The sequence below is a fragment of the Muntiacus reevesi genome, chromosome 4 (assembly GCF_963930625.1).
Source record: "Muntiacus reevesi chromosome 4, mMunRee1.1, whole genome shotgun sequence".
Lineage (NCBI taxonomy): Eukaryota > Metazoa > Chordata > Mammalia > Artiodactyla > Cervidae > Muntiacus > Muntiacus reevesi.
In genome coordinates, this window is record NC_089252.1 from 101,594,791 (window position 1) to 101,619,678 (window position 24,888).

General features: G+C 37.4%; 1 protein-coding gene across 23 annotated transcripts in view; it reads right to left on the reverse strand.

Moving 5' to 3' along the window:
• Window positions 1-24,888, reverse strand: part of SLMAP (sarcolemma associated protein) — a 149,786-nt gene that overhangs the window by 78,414 nt on the left and 46,484 nt on the right. For 14 of the 23 annotated variants that reach the window (XM_065933432.1, XM_065933426.1, XM_065933430.1 and 11 more), the window contains exon 3: window positions 8,652-8,799. In XM_065933432.1, coding sequence (XP_065789504.1) covers window positions 8,652-8,799 — 148 coding nt within the window. Of the gene's footprint in view, window positions 1-8,645; window positions 8,800-24,888 lie in introns of all 23 variants that reach the window. The other 9 variants (XM_065933424.1, XM_065933417.1, XM_065933420.1 and 6 more) reach the window with 1 other exon arrangement.

Genomic DNA, 24,888 nt, shown 5'->3' on the forward strand with positions numbered 1-24,888 from the left:
CCAGCGCTTTCATGGTGAAGCTCACACAGGCGTACCACAAAAAGTAGCCCGCGACCAAGTGGGTACCTCATGATGCACATGTGCAGTGCTATAAGTGATCTCAGCTGTTACACAGCCGTGCAAAGTCAATGTTTACAGAACATGGGGCGAGAGGGAGTGAGAGCATGGGGCGAGAGAGCCCGACTGGCGCCACCTTGTTAATTTCCCACACTGCCCTGGACTAGAGTCAGCTATCTCTCCCAGGAATCCTGTTCGACCTATTTATTTGATGGGAGGAATCCTTCTTATAGACATGTGGATTAATTTGCTACTTTATTTCTCTAGCATACTTGGGAGTGATATTGCTTATTGGTTTATTTTTTTACTTGATTTGTTCTTTGGCTTTATCTGTTCACTCAATACTCACTGAAAACCTGCTGCCTACAAATGAGTATGCTGGGAATGACGGGAAAAACCAAGAAGACAATGACCAACTTCCTTGCCCTTGAGCAGATTTCAATTTATAATAGTTTGTAGAGAAAACTAGAAATATCTAACAACAAAGGGGGAAAAATTCACAAATGCTACAAGGCACTGATGGAATCTGAAATGGACAAGGGCAGAAGGATTTATGAAGAAGGTAAAGAAAAAATAGAATTTCAAAAGCTTGAAATGAAAGGAAAGGCAGAAAGAATGGCATGAGAAAGAAAAAGAAAACAAGAAGGATGTGAGAACTGAACAACTAAGGAGGGCACCTGGAGAAGAAAGGAGGTAAAGAATATACTTCAAGAATCTTTAGGGGCCAGACCCATGCTAAGCACACTATACATTCTAACTATTTATGATAAACCAGATAAACAGTTATTTTTATGTTCCATTTTACAGCTGAGGCAACTTAAAGAAGCTAAGGTAACCTGCTTGAGATCTCATCTATGGCAAATGGCAGCGCTAGGATTCAAAAGAATTTTTTCTTCCTCTTACCTCCAAGTAACACTGTTTAACATATATTAAGGGAAGTAATGGAAAAAATCAAAAGGTTGAATTGAGGCCACATTTTTGAGGGCCTCAAGTGTACAGTTAAGCATTTCAGACTTTCTTCTACAGCAGGACACAGCCACTTAAGACTTCTAAGAGCAGGATAATGACACCAATAAAGCTGTAACAGAAGAATATTCTAGAGGCAGTGGGTTGGCAGAATATGGTGGCCAGAAGTGAACAGCTACTGTAACACTCTAGGCTGGCATCTGGAAAAACAAGTAGAAGAAGGCAAAGGAGGCAAAAGTCTAGATGACAAGTGCTGAAGGTAAAGAAGAGACAGGACTCAGAAAAGATATCAATATTCTGTTATAAAACGATAGAGCAAAAAGTGAAACTGGGAAGTTAGTATAATGCTCTGGTTTGAAGACAGAAATTAAGCTTTGTACGGAGCAATTATAAGGTGAAAGAAGGACATTTAAGAGGAACCAACCAAGCAAGAAGCTGGAAATACATGGACAGAACCAGAAATATAGAGTCACAGCAGGCAACATGAGTAGGGAGTCTTAGGACTTGAGGATAAAGGAAAGTACATAAAATAGCTGCCAGAAACTTAATGGAGCAGAGTTCTTAAACCTAGCTGCCCAAAAACACAACCCAAAGCTTTTTAGCAGAGGTATGTGGAGGCCCCACACTAACAAGTCTCCTTCTTAGGGATGAAGGGTGGGATCCACATGTCCAAAGCTTTATCAAGCTCTGCAGGTAATTCTGGTGCATACCCTGGGTTGAGAAGACATTTTTTAAATGAACAAAAGTCTGCCATGACATCAGAAAGATTCTTTCAGTCAATCTGGCACATTCTTTGTTGAATCAGTTTTGTGTTTTCCCTAGAAGCTGTAAAGTGGAAGTGTGTAAAGCTTATGGTGAAAGTTTCCAAGAGCTAGAAACAAGCAAGACAGCACAGCCCCAAATCAAGGAGTAGTCTAGAAGCTGGTGAGTATACCTCTGAAATGCCACTAGTGGGCTGCAAAGGCAGATGGGTAAAGAAGCCTGAGCAGAAGCTTCTGAGAAAGAGAAACACACTAGATGGCAAAAAAAAGAAAAGATGGTACAAATAACTGGCAAGGGTTTCAGCACCTTTAAATTAAAGCACCTGATTCTGAGGTAAGCACTTCACATTCACTCTTTCAGTGTTCACAGTGATGGCTGTGCACAATGTGAACACTGAATATCATACCACAAGCCTTCAGATGGTTAACAGTATCATGAATCCCACTTTATAAGATGAGGAAATTAAAGCTTAGACAGCTTAAGGAGAAGTAACTGAGTCACAAAAGAATGAAAAGGGCAGCGAGTAACAAGAAGGTTGCCAATACCCCATCATCATATAAGCCTCCAGATTAGGAGGAAGGCTAATAAAATCTCAGCTGAGATAAGGTGGTAGAAAGAACTCCTGTAAAATGGCAGATAAAGATTTATGACACATTTTTAAAACTTACTCAACCAATATGTGCCAGCTTAAGCAGGCAAGATTCTGCAATAGAGACAGCCATGCTGCCTGTTCCTGGACAGCTTACACGCTAGTGAAGGAGGCAAACACTTGGAGGGGGTGAGCACAGTGCGCAACAGGGACATGGAAGGGCACCTTGTCCAGCCTACAAAGCTTTACGGGGGAAGGAAAAAACCACATGCAAGGGTTTGAAGGCCAGAAAAGACAAGATATAGTGTGGGGAGTAAAAGGAATTCAGCGCAACTGCAGCACAAAAGGAAGATACCACTGACCTTACCCATAAAAGACCCTTTGCTCATAGGGGCTTAACCCAGGAACAGAAGTGGGTCAAATGGGACCTGGACTGAAGAGCTAACTGGAGTTAGTAATATATGTGAATTTTATAGAACTAAATGGTCCCAAGACCTGCAATAGAGGGTTACTGTAATGTACGACCTAGAAAACTCATGCCACCTGGCAGCTTGTGGCCTTATGAAAAGAGAAGTGGCCGGCAGGCAAGTTGTTAAGGCTCCCATTCCAGGAGGATCTGATAGCTTGGCTTTTTCTCTTTCCCCCTTCTCTCCCTCTTTCCCTCCCCCCTCCTCCAATCTATTACAAAGTCATCCTATTTGTTGTCAATAACATCTTATATCTATAGGGCAGAGTATTACTAAAGTGCTGGCCAATGGATCTTTTCCCTGAAGCCACACTATGCAGAAAGTGAAACGCAAAATCAGCTTGTTTTGGAGAGACTGGAATACAAGAGACACTAACATGAACTAATACATTCAGTCACACCATACTCATAGCATTTTTAACAGAAATACTGATTTATGTCTACACATAAATATGAAAACATTTATATATATTGTATGTACCTTTTAAAAATTTCCTTTTACACATACATTGTTTTCTACAAATACACAGTATGTATGTCATGTTCTGGAGGGGTTCTACTGCAGTTTTGCTAGCCTTGCCCTTTTTAATTGGCTCTCGGCTCCTTTACTCCTTTCTCCCCAATCATACTCCAGAAAGATTCACATTAATGATTGGTATATATATGCATTCTTCTATGTTTTCCTCCCATGTTCATATAAGCATATACAAACACATATGTATATAGGCACATGTATAAGGACTTATGAGACTTTTAAAAAATAACGAAATTATGAAAAGTAATCCTTTCCTCATTTAATAATATATCTTAACAGAAATTCCTGCAAGCCATATAATCCTAACGTTTTCTTTTAATACCTGCATGAAGGGCAATTTAAAAATTATCTTTCCACTGTTTTTTATCCTATGCACACTGATGAAAAATACCCTTTTCATAGGTCCACACACATTACTTTTTATCATTTCAAGTGTCCAATTTGATATCCTTATTATAAATGTGTTCAAAAGCATTAGAGAGCGACCATTAGAGTCTCATAGAGAAATGGAAATAAAAACAAAAATAAACAAATGGGGCCTAATTAAATTAAATTCACAAGCTTTTACATAGCAAAGGAAACCACAAACAAAATGAAAAGACTGGGAGAAAATACTTGCTACATCTTGCATCTTGCTACAGACAAGGAATTAGTTTCCAAAATATGTAAGCAGCTCATATAATTCAATAAAAACAAACTACCCAGTCAAAAAATGGGCCGAAGACCTAAATAAACACTTCTCCAAAGAAGACATACAGGTGCCAGTAGGCACATGAAGAGATTCTCAACATTGCTAGTTACTAAAGGAGTGCAAATCAAAGTAACAATGAGATATCAACTCCCATGGGTCAGAATGGACATCATTAAAAGTCCACAAATAATAATTGCTGGAGAGGGTGTGAGAAAAGGGAACCTTCCTACACTGTTGGTGGGAATGTAAACTGGTGCAGCCACTATGCAAAACAACATGATTTCTTTAAAAACTAAAAATGGAGTTATCATATGATCTTGCAATCCCACTCCTGAGCATATATCTGGAGAAAACCATAAGATGTGGTATAAATATACATAATGAAAGACTACTCAGTCATAAAAAAGAATGAAATAATGCCACTTGCAGTAACATCAATGGACCCAGAAATTATCATACTAAGTGAAGTAAGTCAGATAAGAGAAAGACAAATTTCATATACCACTTATATATGGAATCTTAAAAAAAATAATATAAATAAAGTCATTTACAAAACAAAAACAGATTCATAGACATAGAAAACAAACTTATGGTTACCAAATAGGATAGCAAGGGGCAATTAGGGGATGAATTAGGAGCTTGGGATTAACATATACACAGTACTATATATAAAATAGATAAACAACAAGGACCTACTGCATAGCACAGAGAACTATATTCAATATCCTTTAATAACCTATAATGGAAAAGAATCTGAAAAACAATGCACATACATACGTGGACATATACACACACAGAAAACTGAATCACTTTGCTATATACCTGAAACCAGCACAAGATGGTAAATTAATTGTACTTCAATTTTAAAAGATCTTAAAGAATTTAACTGATATAATAAAAGAAAGCACAACAGAGCACTGTTGTACATGAATTCATGCTTCATGTAAAGGGTATTATACCATATACATTCTTTTGCAATTTTTTTGAGATAATGTTTGAGATTTATCTTTATTGATATACACAAACTTAGTTCATGCATTTTTATAGGTGTGCAGCATTTTTGCTATTTTTCTTCTGTTTTAATTATAATTTTTGTTTTTCTTTTCATTTACAATTTTTACTAGGAATAGCTCCTGAACTTGATCAACTTCCTTTTCAACATCCACTGGTTCTGCAGTATATATTTCTCAGCTTTATTTTGTGCACAATGTTGACATATTTTCCCCAAATTGAATTATCTTTGCATTCTTAGAGTAAATCCTACTTTTGTTTATTCTAGCTTCACTTCTGAATTTATTACTATCCGAACCAGAATTTATCTATTGTTACAAATGAAATTACAGGTTTTTTTCTTTGTACTTTATCTGTATCAGAATTTGGCACTAATGAAAGGCTGTTGGCTTCTTTAAACAATTTTCAGAGCGTCTCACCTTTACCTATATTGGATTATTTACACAACACTGGATTTATCTTTTTTTTTTAATAAGGCCAAATTCAACTTCAAATGCATGTTTCTAGTCAATTTTTAATAACTTTTTTAGGCTCTTCAAAGAAAATTAACTTGAAAGTTCTCTACATCTTGGGGTAATTTTGCCAGAAAAACATTAATTTACTCTATTTTTTTTTTTTTTTTTTGGCCACAGTTTGGCATGTAACAGTCTCTAAGAATTCTTTTGGTATATCCCATATCTGTTTATAACTCCTTTCTCAATCTTGTATTTTTTAACCTAATAAAGGAATCAAGGCTTATGAACTACCTATTTTATTGTTTTGTTTTAAAGAACCAGCATTTGGGTTTGTTTACCCCTTATAAATTTTTTTTGTTCATTTCATTAATTTCTGCTTTTCATTTTTCTTCTTCCAAACTTCTTTTTCTTGTTCTTTTTCTAATTTCTTCTAAGTGCCAAGTTCCTTCATTGTTTGTCTGTCTTTTTTAATAATGGAAAAATTTTAGATTGTAAATTTTTATCTGAGTAAAGGGTTTAATATATTTTGGTAGGAAAGTCTCTTTCTTTTCACATAGTTTGAAGTTCCTTTTTTTTATTTCTTTGATACACCAGTTATCCAATAATGTTGCACAATTTCAACAGGATTTTCCAACTGATATAATGTTTAGCATAGAGCAACATCCTTTTATTTTAAAGCATATGCTTAAATAGTATACTCAATTCATGACATAGCTGAATCCCAAGAGGCCATGCATAATATAAGTCAACTTTTTCAAGTCAATTAAGTGCCAAAAGAAACAAGATTTTAAATGAAGAAAATTTTCTTAATTTCCTTAAAGTTGGCATAAAAGATACGTAAATTTTCAAAGAAGCCTGCAAGAATTGATGCTGCTGAAATAATACTGCACTAACACTTAGTCTCAGTTTTCCTCAGCTTTCTACAGTATTTTCTAAAGTGCCCTGCACAGCAAGATGAGGAAGAAAAGTGGAAACAGTCTGGAGTTACCTATATTCAACCGATTACCCTCTTAGAGACCTGCACATATGTTAGCATGTTAAAAGCTCTGAGATGTCTTGCCTACCTTTGGTTAACTAAGCATTTCCTAAATGTATTTGATTACCTCATTCTTCTGCCAATTAACACCTCTTAATTCTCTTTGAAAAATGCAAGACAAGAAAATAGATATCCCTTGGAGAGAAAGACAACATAATTAAATTCTGCCTTCTCTGGGTTATTCACAGCTGGGGTTCAGTAAACGTTTCATGAATGACTTGGTAGCAGAGGAGATGTGATGCAGCAACAGGAGATATCAAAGTGTCCACTGTAGCTGTTCTCAGTATGGTTACACAGAAGTGGAGTTCTCTAAGTAAGAAGCACTCAGTATTTTGCATCAAAATACAAATTTTCTTTTCTATTTTACAACTGTAAATGAAAATTCCTAAGACGCTGGCCCTGCACACATCCATGCATCAAATCCTAACACCCTGGGAAGGCCAACAAAACCCAGCAAAAATAATACTGTAGTTGCAGTACATAAATGTATATGCATACAATACATATAGGGCTTCCCTGGTGGCTCAGATGGTAAAGAATCTGCCTGCAACGTGGGAGGCCTGGGTTCGATCCCTGGGTTGGGAAGATCCCCTGGAGAAGGGCATGGCAATCCACTCCAGTATTCTTGCCTGGAGAATCCCCATGGACAGGTGAGCCTGGCAGGCTACAATCCATGGGGTCGCAAAGAGTTGGACACGACAGAGCAACTAAGACACATATATTCACACACCATCATCACCATCACACCTGGATTCCCTCGACTACCGTGCAAAATGTTAGAGGCTAACAACTTAGGGTATTCAGATCAGAGGATGCTCAGAGAAACAAAAGGACAAACTTGCCAATCATTCCACTGTGCATACTAAACTACAAGAAGTGGGACAGCATGCTTTTGGTTTCTACTTTTTTAGTTTTATGATTCAGTCATTATAATTTCAGTCATAAACTAAACAGTGAACTAGGTAAGGCCAAAAAGTCTCAGAATTATAATCTAAATTTATTTAGCTACAGAACTTCTAATTTCAGAAACTGAGACATGAAATTTGACATCTGTAGTAGCTGCCTACAGAATTCTGATTTTGTTTGGGGCAACAATGAACGCACAACCAAAGGGATAAATCATAATTGATCTACGCTAGTCATGGATCTCCTGCTCCCCTTGATCAGATAACTTCCTTCCCAGGCTTCTCTGTAACTAGAGCTAAAGCTATATACATGACCCACCCACAGAGTCAGTGAGCAAAAGAAGGAATCTGCTGGAAGGAGTCTATCAAAGATTGTTCTTTCAAACATAAAAAGAAAGTCACACTAGAAGGTTCTTTGTCCCCATCTCATCTTTTTTGCCTAGGACACTGGTGTGGGGAACATAATGCCTGGGGCTGAAGCCATCACCCTCAAACCATGAGGTGGCAAGTAAAAGCTTAAGAAACTAACACATAAAGGATAACAGCCTGGGAGGACAGTAACAGCCTGGATTCCTGATAACATTACAGAGCCAACTGAATGAAGTCTGGACCAACCTACTTCCAGGCTTATTGTTAATAAGTTAATAATAGATATCTTGATGGTTTGGGGCTTCCCTGGTGTCTCAGAAGCTAAGGAATCTGCCCAGAATGCGGGAGACCCAGGTTCAATCCCTGGGTCAGAAAGATCCCCTGGAGAAGGGAATGGCTACCGGCTCCAACATTCTTGCCTGGATAACTCCATGGACAGAGGAGCCAGGCAGGGTGCAGTCCATAGCGTCGCAAAGAATCGGACGTGACTAAGCGACTAACGTTTTCACACTCATCCTTATGGTTTAAGCTCCTGTTGGCTGAATATAGTGTCACTTCAGCCAACTGCTTCTTAACTGACACAGCAGTGCCCTATGTTTTGGTACTGTGATAAAGATTATAAACTATTTAATATTTCAGAATTTAAAATTTTAGAAAAGCAATAGGAAAAGTGAGACACTTAACGTTTCACTGCATGAAATGTCACAGTTAAATTGCTTTTACAAGCATGAAATGTTTTGTTAACATTAAACAACAGAATAAAAAATTTAACAAGACAAATAATAGGAAAAATCGATCCATACCCGTACCTTTCCGTGTGTTCTCCGTCACATCTACCCCAAACTGGATAATGTCACCGGAAAGAATTTCACATGGTGGACTTTCTTCAGAGCCTCGACTCAATCTCTGGCTATTTATAAAGGTACCATTACTACTTTTAGTGTCTTGAAGATAAAACTGCAAAAATAAAATTTAAAAAAAGAGCCAAAGATTAATAGTAATAATTCCAAACCTACTTTTAAAAAAAGTACTTCCAAAAAAAAAAAGTACTTCCAACTTTGCAAACTACTACAGGTGAATTTTTTCCCGCATCAATTCAAATTGCTTATTTCGGCTAAGATTTTCCATTATATATAAAATCAGAACTTTAAAAGTGGGAGATTTAAAATCCAGTGGGACAAAATGGTATATCACTTTAGAAAACAGTTTATAAGGTCCTCAAAATGTTAGAATGTAAAGCTAGCATATGACCCTACAGTTCCACTCTGAAGTATATACTGAAGAGAAAACACATGTCCTCACAAAAACTTGTACACAAATGTTCACAAGAGTATTATTCATTAGAGCCAAAAAAATGGAAACCCAAATGTCCATCAGTTGATGAATAGGAAAATAAAATGTAGTATATCCATATGAATTAATTATTTGGCAATAAAAAGTAATGAAGTACTGATTTATGTTACAACATGAATGAACTTTTAAACATTAAGCTAAGTAAAAGAAATCAGTCACAAAAGACATATGTAATTCAATTTATATGAAATATCCAGAATAAGCAAATCCACAGAGATAAAAAGCACATTAGTGGATGCAAGGGGTTGAGGTGTCAGGGCAGAGGAGAGGAGGGATGGGGTGGGGTGAATAACTGTTAATGGGTATAATGTTTCATTTTGGGGTGATTAAAAGGCTCTAAATTTAGATAGTGGTGATGGCTGTACAACTCTCTGAATGTACTAAAAAAAATCACTGAATTGTTCATTTTAAAAGACTGTATTTATGGCATATAAATTATATCTCAATAAAACATTTTTTAAAGGCAATTATACAAAACTCTAATTTTATCTTCTTATCTCACTTTGACTTTGTAACTCTGCTGCTATAATTTCCGGGTTATATCAAAGGAAGTGTTATTTACTCTATAGGCAAGGACAATTGGTAGTAGGTAACACCTATGTGAACAGCTATTAGTGAACTAACATACGTGGTATCAGGACTGACATGTCTTCAGTAAATTCTTTGTGATAAACAAATTGAAGACACGAGAAACTAAAATACTGGAATCAACTGTGAAGGTACCACTTTCTAGTCCCCACTCAAGTTGCCTTTCATCACTTGGGTAACCCTCCCTCTTTAAAAAGGGAAAGGACGGCAGGAGGCACAGGAAGCCCACTTATTTATCACCTACCTATCCCCAAAGAAATTATCAACAGCTGGGATCACACACAACAGACTTACTAGGAAGAGAACAACCAATAAAAAAAGATGTACCTTTCTTTTTGCATTTTTCTACACTCTCCAGCCCTGCTTATTCTAGCAACACATTTTCACTGAATTCCTTCCTAAAGAAGAAAGGAAAGAAGAAAACTAATATTTATTAAAATACATGTTGCACCACCAGGCCCTCATTTAATCTTAATGTTAAAGCTATGATACAGATATTATTTCCATTTATATATGAGAAAAGTAGGGCACAGGCAAGTATCTTTCCAAAGGTCACAGAGCTATGGAAGACAGAAGCAGGGATTTATATAACAGAATTAAAAGGGACATTTTTTCCCCCATTACTTCATACTGACCTTCATGTGTCATTTATCCTTCACTCCTCCCATAAAACCCTCTTCCAAAATGAAACACAACAAAAGAATAAGCGATTTGCAGAAAATATGAAAATGACATTTCTTTTCATTAATTCCTAGGCGACAATTTAAAGGCCACCACTCTGGCTATAAATGACTTATTCTGTTTATAATTCAAGAGAGACCAACTGTTAACTTTGGCTAGCAGTTTATATATTTAATTACAGGCCATTAGGAAAGAAAATTGTGTTGATATTTTACAAGTCCATTTGAAATTTAAAGGTCTTAACATTTCACACCAGGGAGATAAGCATAGGCAAGATGCTCAAGAAGGGACAATGATCCTCAAGATTTTTTCAACACTGGAAGCTACTCTTAAACATTGTATAAACAAGTTTGTTTTTCTGTTTTTTAAATAGATATATTCTTAGGAAATGTGGCAATATCTGAATTCTGGTTTGGTCATTTTCAGTTATATGTGCCTTGGCAAGCCATATAAGGGGATTATAGATTTACAGTGGTTTTCAAACTTCAAACTCTGATCCATTATTGTGTTACTAATGGATAAGATGGCTGGATACCATCACTGCCTCAATGGACATGAATTTGAGCCAACTCCGGAAGACAGTGAAGGACAGGGAAGCCTGGCGTGCTGCAGTCCATGGGGTTGTAAAGAGTCGGACATAACTTAGGGATAGAACAACAACAACAGTGTGTTACTAAGTCAATTTACTGGGCTGTGACTAGTGGTTTAAAAAAAAAAAATTAAGAGAACAGAAGTAAGAATATATGAAATGAGGTTCAGTACTGTTCAGCAAGTTTTGCTTGAAAAACAAAAAAAATGTGTGTTTTTCTGTATACACATACGCACACATATATCTCAGCACCTCATGTTTGTAGCTCTTAACTCTAAAACCATAAATTAAGAGAATGTAATCAATATTAGCCCAGGTTCTTTACATTCTAACATGTCTATTATTATGCTCAGAGCACAGTACTTCTGACCTCCAGCTAGCGTGAAAACATCATTTACATCAGTTGCTCACTGTTCCTCTGCTCTCAATCTGCTAACAGCTTCCAAACATCTTGTAATAAACTTCAAAGTTCTTACCATTACAGCCAATAAAACCATACAACCTGGCTCGTGGTTCCCTCTCCGAACTGATTAATTCCCACTATTTTCCCCACTAACCTCCATTTCGTGACCCAGAGCTTCTGCACTTGGGCAGAGCTAGACAGCAATAGTTTACTACCCTGCATAAATATTTATATTGATTTACCCTTCTCCCCTTGGTGTTGTAAAAAACTGATATTAAAAATGTTTCTGCACCTTCAATGAAACAATCTGCCACTGTTCAGTATACACTGTACAAAAGCTATTCTGTTTACTATCAGGTTAGGTAGGTGTAGGGCTTCCCTTGTGGCTCAGCTGGTAAAGAATCCGCCTGCAGTGCAGGAGACCTGGATTCGATCCCTGGGTTGGGAAGATCCCCTGGGGAAGGGAAAGGCCACCCACTCCAGTATTCTGGCCTGGAGAATTCCATGGACTGTATAGTTCACAGGGTTGCAAAGAGTCGGACACGACTTAGCAACTTTCACACTTTCACTAGGTAGGTGTAAAAAGTCAACAGACTGGGAAGTGACTGTGTTTGCAAGGCACCGAGAAGTGACTGTGGTAACAGTCCCTGGATGGACTTGCCTGGAAGGACTTGTGTGTCATTTGGCCCTTTGTCACTTTCCAACTAGAAATTTCTTTCTCCTCTACGCTGATACCTTTTTCCATCAGGCTTTTTTCCCTCCCATCTTTTTACTACGCTGGGAAAAAAAAAAAATCCTATTGAAGTTTTAACTATCTTTATTTCCTAGTAGCCTAAGGAATGCCCAATCTGTCTCTAGTGTTTGCATTAGCCACTGGGCATTCACTTTGATGTTGAGCAGGTGTCTCAGGAGCTCTGAATTTATAAAACTCTCTGCAGCTGGTGGCCAAAGTCCATCTCTCACTGTTTTCAAACAGGCTTTATCCTCAATTAACCCCCTGCCTTCTCCTGAATTAAAGTTAAGCTCCCCCAAATCAGGCATTAAAGGCAATCCTTGAACTGAAAGGCTGTCCTCACCCTACCAGTCACTCTTTCCTGTTTCTCGCTTACTACGATTACTTTCAAAGACACAAGGACAGCACTTCACAGGTTGCATAATTTGCTCTTTGGCCTTTGGAAAGTTTCTGCTATTCATTCTGTAGGCAAACATGTTCTGTACCATTTGCAACTTCACCTCAATGTGTAAATGCTTTCATTTTCACTATAAGGATAAACTGCTTCTTTCTAGCCTTCTCTAAAGTGACAGGCTTTGCAGCATCCAACTACCAACAGATTTTTTGAAGTTTCAGAACGAAGCACAAACATGGGAGACAGGTCATCAGTGAGAGGCCAGAAATTCCAAGTCCATACAGGGAAATTTTAAAATATGAATGCAGAGTGGATCCTGAACTCTTGATGGCAGATACTACATCACAGATTTTTTAATTTACCTGAATCACCACCTAAAATCAAAAAGAATGACTAAGACAGCAAAACCAAAATCCCATGCAGAATACATACAACAACAGGTGAAAATTATCTACATGAAACTAAAAATAAAAGTGGGAAAAAGCATCAAAAGTTATGAGACCTGCATGAAATCAGCATCTGTGCAGGAGGACGCATACAGAAGCAATGGGCATTGGAAGGACTTGAGTATCTCAGAATAGTCACTGTCTATTCACTGGACAATATGATAGCCAATTTGAAAAGAGAATCTGAAAATGGGAAAGGTTTAGCCCAATCCACTAATGAGTGAATGTGAGGTAAATTCTGAAAAAGGATGGAGCAGTCCAAGTCATATAAATTCTTAAAACTAACCTACCAACCAAAGTTGAATTCCAGGATAGGGCTTTTCCTCAAAAGCTGTGGGGTTTGGAACCAAAATTGAGCAGGGCAGAGACAACAGAGACAGGAAAGAAAGATCCAAATAAAAGTAGAAAAGGGGAAAGGAAGCCATTATATTTTTAAACAGTTTACAAAAACAACAGAAGAGGGAGCTCTGTGACATTACAAAAGTTATCCTGAATCATGACTCCCTTCTCTAAGTTCAGGAAAACAAATTTTACATAAAAATGAATAACAGAAAAATATCAGTGTCCCATCTCATAGCTATTTTAAGAAAAAACAATAAAAAGCAAACAACACTCCCTACACATAATGAGAGACATACCTTGGGAACAGATCAAAATTACACTATTTCAGAACAAGCTAAAAGACATAAAGAAAATAACTTAAGGCATGGAAGAGAAATATAAATTACAATTACAAAACTGTAGGAAAGAAACAGGAAAAAGGGGGAATCATTTCAGGAATGAGTACAAAATCAGGACACGAGTAACTAAGTAATACCAGACCACCTGACCTGCCTCTTGAGAAACCTGTATGCAGGTCAGGAAGCAACAGTTAGAAATGGACATGGAACAACAGACTGGTTCCAAATAGGAAAAGGAGTACGTCAAGGCTGTATACATATATTGTCACTGTGCTTATTTAACTTATATGCAGAGTACATCATGAGAAATGTCTGGATGAAGCACAAACTGGAATCAAGATTGTTTAGAGAAATATCCCATAACCTCAGATACACAGATGACACCACCCTTATGGCAGAAAGTGAAGAACTAAAGAGCCTCTTGATGAAAGTGAAAGAGGAGAGTGAAAAAGTTGGCTTAAAGGTCAACATTCAGAAAACAAAGATCATAGCATCTGGTCCCAGCACTTCATGGCAAATAGCAGGAGAAATAGTGGAAACAGTGTCAGACTTTATTTTTGGGGGCTCCAAAATCACTGCAGAAGGTGACTGCAGCCATGAAATTAAAAGACAGTCCTTGGAAGAAAAGTTATGACCAACCTAGATAGCATATTAAAAAGCAGAGACATTACTTTGCCAACCAAGGTCCGTCTAGTCAAGGCTATGGTTTTTCCAGTAGTCATGTATGGATGTGAGAGTTGGACTGTAAAGAAAGCTGAGTGCCAAAGAACTGATGCTTTTGAAGTGTGGTGTTGGAGAAGACTCTTGAGAGTCCCTTGGACTGCAAGGAGATCCAACCAGAATATCCTAAAGTAGATCAGTCCTGAGTGTTCACTGGAAGGACTGATGTTGAAGCTGAAACTCCAATACTTTGGCCACCTGATGTGAAGAGCTGAGTCATTTGAAAAGACCTGATGCTGGGAAAGACTGAAGGCAGAAGGAGAACAGGACAACAGAGGATGAGATGGTTAGATGACATCACTGACTCAATGGACAGGAGTTTGGGTAAACTCCAGGAGTTGGTGATGGACAGGGAGGCCTGGCATGTTGTAGTCCATGGGGTGGCAAAGAGTTGGACACAACTGAGCAACTGAACTAAACTGAACTAAGTAAAGCAAATAATGCCTTAATAGAAGAAAGAATAAAAGGAGAAAAACTGAATCAAAAAGGAAAGAAGAAAGTAAAATCAGCAAAATGGCAGAGTAGGCTACTCCAAGCTCTCATCTCCACACAAACACTGAAATACATGCTGAAAGGTCAGAACTAACTATGTCAGAACTCTGGAAAACAAAAGTTATACAGTGACTACGTGAACACTGAATCAAGAAAAAGGCAACTTAAAAATGGTAAGAAATGGCTGTAGCATTCCTTATCCTTGTCCCCTTCCCTCCCTCTATAAAGCAGAAGCCTTGAAGATATCAGCCTGCATCCACTATGGGACACAGCTACCTAGTTTCAGAGAGAGCAGAGCAGACCTAAACAGCAAATTATTGTGTCTATCTACTCTAACAAGTCTGGGTGCTACTTGAAGGACCAACTAAGAACTCACCCATGCTGGAAAAGCAGTGGCTTGGCTTGCTGAAAAAGTGGGATTTATCCAAAGTGGTTCAATATAAGTCAATCAATATGACACACCACAGTAATAGAAAAAAGGAAAAAAAATGAAACCACAAGATCACCTCAACTGATGTAGAAAAGGCATCTTTGACAAAATCCAGCATCCTTTCATGATATTTAAAATATGCACACACACACACAAAAAAGTTAAGACTGAAAGGAACTTCCTCAACATGATAGAGAACATTTATAAGAAAAACTCACAGTTAACATAATACTTAGTGGTGAAAGACTGAAAGCTTTCTTCCTAAGATCAGAAACATGGCAAGGAAGCCTGCTTTTTACCACAGCTACACAATACTGTACTTAAGTTCTAGCCAGACACAAGAAGAAAGAAGTAAAAGGCATCCAAATTGGAAAGGAAGGAGTAAACCGTGTCTATTCACAGATGACAAGATCCTATATATGGAAAATCCCGCAGAACCCACAAGAAAGCTACAGAGCTAATAAACAAATTCAGCAAAGTTGCAGTTTACAAGACAAACACACAAAAATCAAATGTGTGTATACACCAGCAATGAACGATCCAAAAAGGAAATTAAGAAATTCAATTTATAATAGCATCTAAATAAAATACCTAGGAATAAATTTAATCAAAGACATAAAAAACTGTACTGCTGAAAGAAATTAAAGACAAATACAGGCGTAGCTTATTTTACTGCATTTAGCTTTACTGTGCTTCACAGATATTTCATTTCTTACAAACTGAAAGTTTGTGGCAATCCTTGGTCAACCTAGTCCATTAGCATCATTTTCCCCATAGAACTGTTTTTTAATTAAGGTACGTACATTTTTTTTTTTTTTTAGACATAATGTTACTGCATACTTAATAGAGTGTAAATGTAACTTTTACATGCACTGGGGAACTAAAAAATTTGTGTGACTCACTTTATTGTGATACTTGCCTTCATTGCAATGGTGTGGAACTGAACCCACAGCATCTCTGAGATATGCCTATAAACAGAAGGACATCCTGTGTTCATGGAATGTAAGACTAAATATTGTTAAGGTCAACAGGACCCAAAGTGGTCTACAGATCCAACGCAATCCCGATCAGAATTTCAACTGCCTTTTTATGGGGAAGTGGAAAAGCCAAACTTCAAATGCTTATGGAATTGCGAAGGACCCCAAAACAATCTTGAAAAAGAAGAACAGGGTCTATCCAACAGGAAAAGAACCTTCTCCTCAACAAATGGTGCAGGGACAACTGCATAACTACTTGCAAAAGTTGGACCCCTGCTTTCCACCATATACAAAAATTAGCTCAAAATGAATCAAAGAGCTAAAATGATAAAGTTCTTCTCAGCCATTCCTTTTTAACACTGTTTTTAAATTTCTATTTATCTATTAGATTGTGCTGGGTCTTTGTTGCTTTGTGTGGGCTTTCTCTAGTTGCAGCGAGTACGGGTTGTTCTTCGTGGTGCTTGGGCTTCTCATTGCGGTGGCTTCAGAGCACAGTCTCTAGGCCCATGGGCTTCAGCAGTTGTGGCATACAGGCTCAGTACTTGCTGCTCATGGGCTCAGGAGTTGTGACACACGAGCTCAGCTGCTGCTTGGCATGTGGGATCTTCCTGGACCAGGGATCGAACTTGTATCCCCTGCACTGGCAGGCAGATTCTTATCCACTGTGCCCCCAGGGAAGTTCGCCCTTACTTCTTCAAATAACTTTTTTCTGCCCCTTTCTTACTCTCTTCTAAGATTTCCATAATGCACAGTGAAGTGAAAGTTGCTCAGTCGTGTCCAACTCTTTGTGATCCCATGGACTATATATAGTTCATGGAATTCTCTAGGCCAGAACACTGGAGTGGGTGGCCTTTTCCTTCTCCAGGGGATCTTCCCAACCCAGGGATCAAACCCAGGTCTCCCACATTGCAGGCAGAATCTTTACCAGCTGAGCCACATAAAGCATATGTTGATACATTTAATGGTGTCTCATAGGTCCCTTAGGTACTGTTCATTTTTCTTCATCTTTTTTCTTTCTAGTCTTGCCCTATCTTGAAGGTTTTTGTTGTTGTTGTTGTTTTGTTTTTAATTCCTTCTTCCACCTGCTCAAATCTGTCATTGAACCTTCTATTGATTTATTTCAGCCATTGGTCTCTTACGATTTTCATCTCTCTACTGATCTTCCGCATTTCTCCACACATTGTTCTCTTGATTTTCTTTGAGTAGTCAGTCCATGGTTTCCTTCAGCATTTTGAGCATATTAGAAATAGTTAAAGTCTCTGTCTAATAAGTCCAATGTCTGGGCTTCGTCAGGGATGGCTTTTGTCAATCTGCATTTTTCCCCTCTGTGATTGGGTCATAATTTCCTATTTCTTCATATGCTTTGTAATTTTTTTTGAGAACTGGACATTTTGAATATTGTAATGTGGTAACTAAAGAAATCAGATTCTCTCCAACCCTACAGATTGCTATTATTATGTGGTGAAGGCTGTAGTCAACAGTTTATTTATTGACTTTTTCAAACTAATTTTTTGCAAATAGCATATTCCTTGTCATGTATTATCACTGAAGTCTCTGTCTGGTCATCTCCGTGTCATTCGGTGGCCTGACAGAGATTTCCTCATACATCAGGATCCAGTAAGAAAAGGGGGAAAGGGTAAGTGTCTTTAAATCCCCTTGGCAGAAGCCAGGGAAGTCATTTTAGCCTCTGGGGCTTGAAACAATGGCCAGCCTCTGGGCCAGGCCCTCGGCAATCAAAAGCAGCAACAGAAACAAACAATCTCAATTTCTGAAAGATAAACAAAGCCACACGAGGAATCAGGGCCACCGTACCCAGTTTTCTGCCACAGGGCTAGGAGACAGAAAGTGGTAGCCACTATGCAAAACACTGAAGTTCTCAAAAACCTGTCGGCCTCTTTCTTCATGAAGCGCTCCCCTGGATGCTGTGTTTGCCTGGACTCCAGAATTCCAAAAGAATTGCTTCAGTCATGCTCCCTAACAGTCATCTTGGGGAAGAAACCAATTTTTGGAGCTTCCTCCTCCATCATTTTTTATGGCATCACTCCACGAGTCCCTAATCTATAATAATAGCTACCATTTGTTCATTGCTTGCTATGTGCAGTCACTTCTGATCTTCACAACAATCCTACCAAATTGCTATCACCATCACCATTTTATAGATTAAGAAACTGAGACTTGAGTATATTAAGTAGATTGCCATGATCACAGAGATATTGCAGATTTGACAGTTCTCTCAAAATCTCCACACTGCCTTCCTTCTTTCCTACTTAGACTAAACACTCTCTGGTCTTTGAGTCCAAATTCATGAAATCCCACTTTATGAAGTTTTCCTGAACCAATCAGAATAGGAAGAGTCAATTTCCGCTCTAATTAAACCATTAATACAAATCACTTAATCTATCTGATATTTACTTGGCACCTGTCTAGAGACTTCACACCCATAAAATCAAATATGGAGCCACTCTACACTGAGAATAAATTCAGAGAGTATGAATTAAGTACCAAAATCCTAAGAGGTTGGTGAGAAAATAAAGTTAGACACAGTAAGTCGCTAACGAAGCACTTAAGAGTGAGGGAAGTGATCTGAATGAATGGAGAGGAGGAGGAAGAACAGATATTACAGTACATATATATATACACATATACATATATATATTTAAGACCCAGACCCAGAGGGTAACCAAAATCAGAGGAAAAAGTGGGGAAATGTAAGAGTGAAGTTGTAAGAGAGGGCCTTGTGTGCATTGTATTTAGGAATCCAGATTTCTTCAGACAGAAGCCACTGCTAAAGGATTTGATGAAAATACTGTTTTAGGGAGATTATTCCAACAGCTCTGATAAGCGAGCAGCTGTGTGTAGGATGAACTGTGGCGGGAGTCACTAGAAATAGGGAGATCCATAACTTGTACTTTTTTGCCACCAACCGTTCAGTTATTTCTTAGAGTACACAAACTTAGTTTATATGCATGCTCAGTATGGATTTGTTTATATAACTTTCCTGGCTTCCTGACTAGCAAAGTACCACATGTTTCAGAGGCTGGAATTTTTAAGTTGTGCCACTGAAGGGGGAAATATAAAGTTTTATGCACATGCTACAGGGAAACACAAAGGTGGTAAAAATGTTCTCACCAAAATGAAATCTCCCAAGTACAACTAAAATGAACTTGTTCACATATACCCAAAGGTCTTACAAGTGTTACGAAATCACCAGGATTTTTTTCCATCTCCAGTGACATCCAAGATCCACTGTAAAGTAATTCTTTCTTACGGAGCCAGACCACAGGAGAAAGAGAAAGCAAAAGTATTTCTCTCTTCTACATAACAACAGAGATAAGATTATGAAGAAATATCGAAGGTAGGAAGGAGGAACTGTTTGTAAAACATTACAAAACATACAAAACACAGCTAGAAAGATGACACACTTCTAAAACAGACAAACAAAATTGTGACAGTCCTTCATTGAAAATTTAAGACAAAGTACATTAGATTTCTCAGTAAGATGCAAAATAAACATATTATCAGAACATCACAGTTCTGAGAGATGACCGTACTGAAAGCCAGGACCAAATTCTAATTTGGAGATTAACCTATTTCTTACATCCCCAAACTGATGGGTTGACAGACAAATCCTGATTATTTTCTCCTCTTCTTGGTGTGTTAACCACAGCAAGATGCATTCAACTTTGTCTTTGAAGCTCATACTGAGGTAATTAAAGAACAGATACTGATCCCAAACTCAATCTTTTAGATCCCAAGAGATCTTTACCTCAAACAACGTAAAAGTACCTAAAATAAAAATGTATTTATTAAAATACCACATATTTTAGCATATTTAGGATAGAGCAAAGAGATATTGTGATAATTTAAATACACAATACTCTGACAAAAATTTATAGGTCAGGATTTTCCTCACAAAATGTTAGCTTTAACCATCTTGAAATGAGCTGAAATAATAAAATAACTGCACCTCCACTCTATTTCTGATAGTTAAAAAACCCCACCCAAAGAATAACAGTCTTATTTGCCACAAAATGAAATCATTGTGATCACACATGTGTAAAATATAGAACAAGGTAACTACATTTAAAGGATGTAGCCCCACATATTGTTTACTAATGCAAACTATGGACGCAATCTTAGGGCAGTTGATAATGATTTATATAGTCATTAGGAGGTAGGGGAGAGGGAGAAACTAAGAAGTTTTTTCCATTAAAGACTGGCAAAATTGACAAAACAGGAATCTAGATCTTATTTAGGAAAAGGAAAAAACGCAAAAAACTGCCCACACACAAAACAGCTCATTTGGCAAATAAATTCAATGGAAATGTTAAAATATGCAAATAGTGTATCTGCCCCCCCAAAAGAACATTCCCAACTTTTTAAAATGCTTAAAAGGTAATGGAAATAACTATGATGGCCTTTTCCATTCTTTAAGCACAACCATTCAGGCTGGCATATAATTTTAATGTTTAAGGCACCTTGTTCTTTACTCATGTCTTCCCACCTTTAGTGACAGTTAATTCTTCAAGAGATTTGGCTCCTCAAGGCTTTGACAATTCATACATCCATAGGTAAGTTCTTTAAAAATTATAATAATTCTATTTTTAAAGAGAAAAGGTAACAAAGTAACTGAGGGCTATAAGTAAATATATAGAAATACAGTAATGCAATTTATGAAATAATCTTTTTGGCTGAGATGGGACATGACTATTGGGACCAAAGAAAATAGTGCAGAGGCTCCCATTTTTCTGCCCACACATGATTCAGGTAGTCAAACATAATCTATTCCCAGTATCTCTTATGACATCCCCTGTTTCTCAGGATATGTAGGTAATGCCCCCAACTAACAGTCACTAACTCTTTTTTAAATCTTGAACTGAAATTTAATAATAAAATGTATCACATTCAAATTCCACCTCCACCTATGGTTAAACACAAGGCCTGAAACATTTTTTTTCCCCATAGTTTTAAAGAGCCAAAGTTAAAGCTGTTAGGAAGTTTTCTTTTAAAAGGATCATTGCTTTCTTTCACTATCATGAAAGGCAACATCCCTTGTATCCAGAATTCACCTGTGTGTATGGAAATTTTAGTCACAAAGCAAAACCGAAGAAAAGTTAACAAAGAAGAGTTAATTGTTCAATAGTATCAAAAGGACACCACATAATTTACAATAAGTATGAGCTTTTGAGTGCTTACCATTTGATTGTATAAACTACTTTCCATGCCTTTCTCCACTTACTCTTTAAAATAGTACAATGGCATAGATGTTTTATTATCCCAATAGCACATATAAAGAAATTAGGGCTTAAATAGGTTAACTACCCTGCCAAAGGGCCACCTCTCAAGCTAGTAAAGGGAAGAAATACACAGTCAAACTTTTTAATCTCAATCATTCTGCTATGCTACTTATGTTTATCTGATTCTTTCATATCCACTATGTATAATATTTCTACCAACCATCACGTGAAATAGGACTGATTTTGCTCATTTTATAGATCAACAGGTTGAATAACCTGTGACTGTAATCTATCTACAGTCACAATAAAATAATAAAACAGCAATCAGACCTTGTGATGCCAAACCATCAGGAAAGGTAGCCTTTTAAAACTTCTTTCAGAAATGCATTCACTAACTCCTTCTACCACCTGTTTGACACAAAATCCTAATAAACCTGAGTTTCCCAGCTTCCATGTCTATGGCAGATTAAAAGGGAACAAGCATTTGCTTACGGCAGAGATTATGGTAAACACTTTACACACGTGACCTTAACTGAACTGCAGAATACCATGAAATAAGCAGCATCCCACATGAACAGGGTAAGAAGTTAAATTAAGACTGGGTCTGACATATACACAGTATTCTATATAAAATAGGTAACTAATATAATAGCCTACTGAAAGAATAGCACAGGGAAATGTACTGAATACTCTGTAATCGCCTACATGGGAAAAGAATCCTTCCTCACCGGAAAAAAAAAAAAAAAAAGAGCGGGGATACGTGAAACAGAGTCACGTTGCTGCACACCGGAAGTTAACACAACGCCGTAAATCAGCGATGCACGAGTGCTCAGTCACGTCCGACTCTTTACAACCTCATGGACTGTAATCTTTCACACTCTTCTCTCCATGGAACTTTCCAGGCAAGAATATTGGAGTGCGATGCCATTTCCTTCTCCAGGGGATCTTCCTGATCCAGGGCTTGAACTTGCAACTCTTGTGTCTCCTGCATTGGCAGGTAGATTCTTTACTATTGCACCACCTGGAAATCAACTATACTCTAATAAAAATTATAAAAAATTTAAAAAAAGAAGTTAAATTATATGCCCAAAGAATACACAGAAAGTAAGAACAGCAAACAAGGTCTATCAGACACCTCATGCCCATGGCAAATCACTTGAAGATCAAGATAAGTGATATCCCTATTATCTCAGTGATATCCCCAGCCCTTAACAAAATGCCTGCTGAAGAGATATCAAACAAGTAATTTAAATAAATATTTTATGAGTGTGATATTTACAGCCACCCAGACTCACTCCATCATTTACCCACCATTTCCTGAGCACCTCTGAACAGGAATTCAGCCATCAGCCATGTACTAATAATAGAATGAACATGTGACTTTCCAAAGTCACTTAGAGCAAATATAAAACAATAAATATAATAAATACTATTGGTAGTAATAATGTCAGTAACCCCACAGGGCATTCAACGTGTCACCAATTCCTACAAATTCTGATTCAGAAACACCTCTCTATTTCACACTGCCTCTCCCTCTCCTTTACTGTTCTTCTAACCCAGGTCCATAACAGTTGCAAAGATGATGGCTATGATTCCACACCCTCCACCCTCTACACTGATGCTAGATTTATTTCCTAAAACATAAACCTGATCATTTTGTTTCCCTTTGTAAAATGGCTGCTGACCCTTTGCTGCACAATTAAATCTAAGAGCTCTAACAAGTTTTCAAATCTTTCAAAGTGACCTCAATCACCCTATCAAACTGAATTTTCCACTCTTCCTAAAAGTACCATCCAATCTATCCCTGCTTAACTACTAGCAATTTTTACAAGAGTCCCAGGTCTGATACCTGAATATGCTGTGCTTGAACCCAAAAAGCCCTTGCTTGCACCCACCCACCCATACTCCTTACTTGTTAAAAGCCTCTTTTTCTTTCTGAAGCCAAATTTAAACATCTTAACAAGATTTCTCTTTCTGATACATTTCAAACTAAACAATTCTACCCCTAAATCAGAGATCAAGGCTTTATTCTAGGTTAAGCTTCTAATTCCCAAGCCTCTATGTCCATACTGTTCAGATCATACTCTGAAGAGCACTATTGATTCCATCTTTTCTACTCTAAAACATTTAGTCCCTGTCAGAAAGTTCCAACAGACAAAAGTAACAAATGATTTTTTAAAATATATTATGAGTAAATGAAAGAACTCATGCTCTAGAATGGAAGCTGTTGAGCTTTGACTTATCGTAGGATAGGCCAAATTGTATTACATCCAAATAACAATGTGCTATATATACATTAAACAGAGAAAACATTAAAGGTGTGAGTTTAAGCTCCATTGCCTAACATACTGTGTGACCTTGGGCATGTTATTTAACCTCTCTGAGCAATCCTTTAGCTATAGAGTTATTTATAAATCCCTATTTATAAACTGAGGATAGTATCAATATGTACCTCAGAGTGTTTGTTGTAAAGGTTAAATGATGTTAAGCATGTAAAGTATTTAGCACAGTACTTGTATATAGAAACTGCTAAACAAATGGCAGCCATTATTACTAAATTCATAGAAAATGCTTAAATATTTAATCACCTAGACTTTTTTCAGTCAGAGAACTCATGCAAGATTTTCCTTTATACCTCTTCTTTATAACCTTTCTTAAGCTAAGGTTCTTAAAAATAATTTGCCAATTAATTACTTAAACAGTAAACAGCTGATAGAGATAAAAATAAATCAGTAACAGCTGAACTCTAACACATACAGATGTTAAAAATAGCATGCCATTGCCCCATTACACATAAGTATTACCATAAATAACCACAACCTGTGCAAAGCAGCAGCTAAGTCTGTCTCACAGCATAGACTGAAAACCATTTATAAAAATACGAAATACATATCATAATATGGATCAAGGAATGCCCTAGTCAAAGTTGTATCAAAAGGGAATTACTACTCTCAGGTATATATAAATACACTTAGAATATATTGCATAGTTTAGCAATCCACAGGTCATTTAACAGTGTGAACCAGCTTCTGAATAAATTAAGCAAGTGATATTTAGCAGATGTCATAGCTTCATTTCTAAACCAGAGACCTACAATACTCCTGGCCCTGAGTGACAGAGTTGGAAATCCAGTCAAGCAATGGAATGATGCTCACTGAAGACTATAATTCACTCAGTTCAAAACTCAAAATGCTCTTTAGGACACTGAGCAGCATATAAATTACTATGTCAGGGGCAGAGAGCTTCCTATTACACCCTCCTCATTTTTGGTTAAAAACAAGAGAGAGAAAGAGACATGTAAGGGAAAGGGAGAATAAGCATCT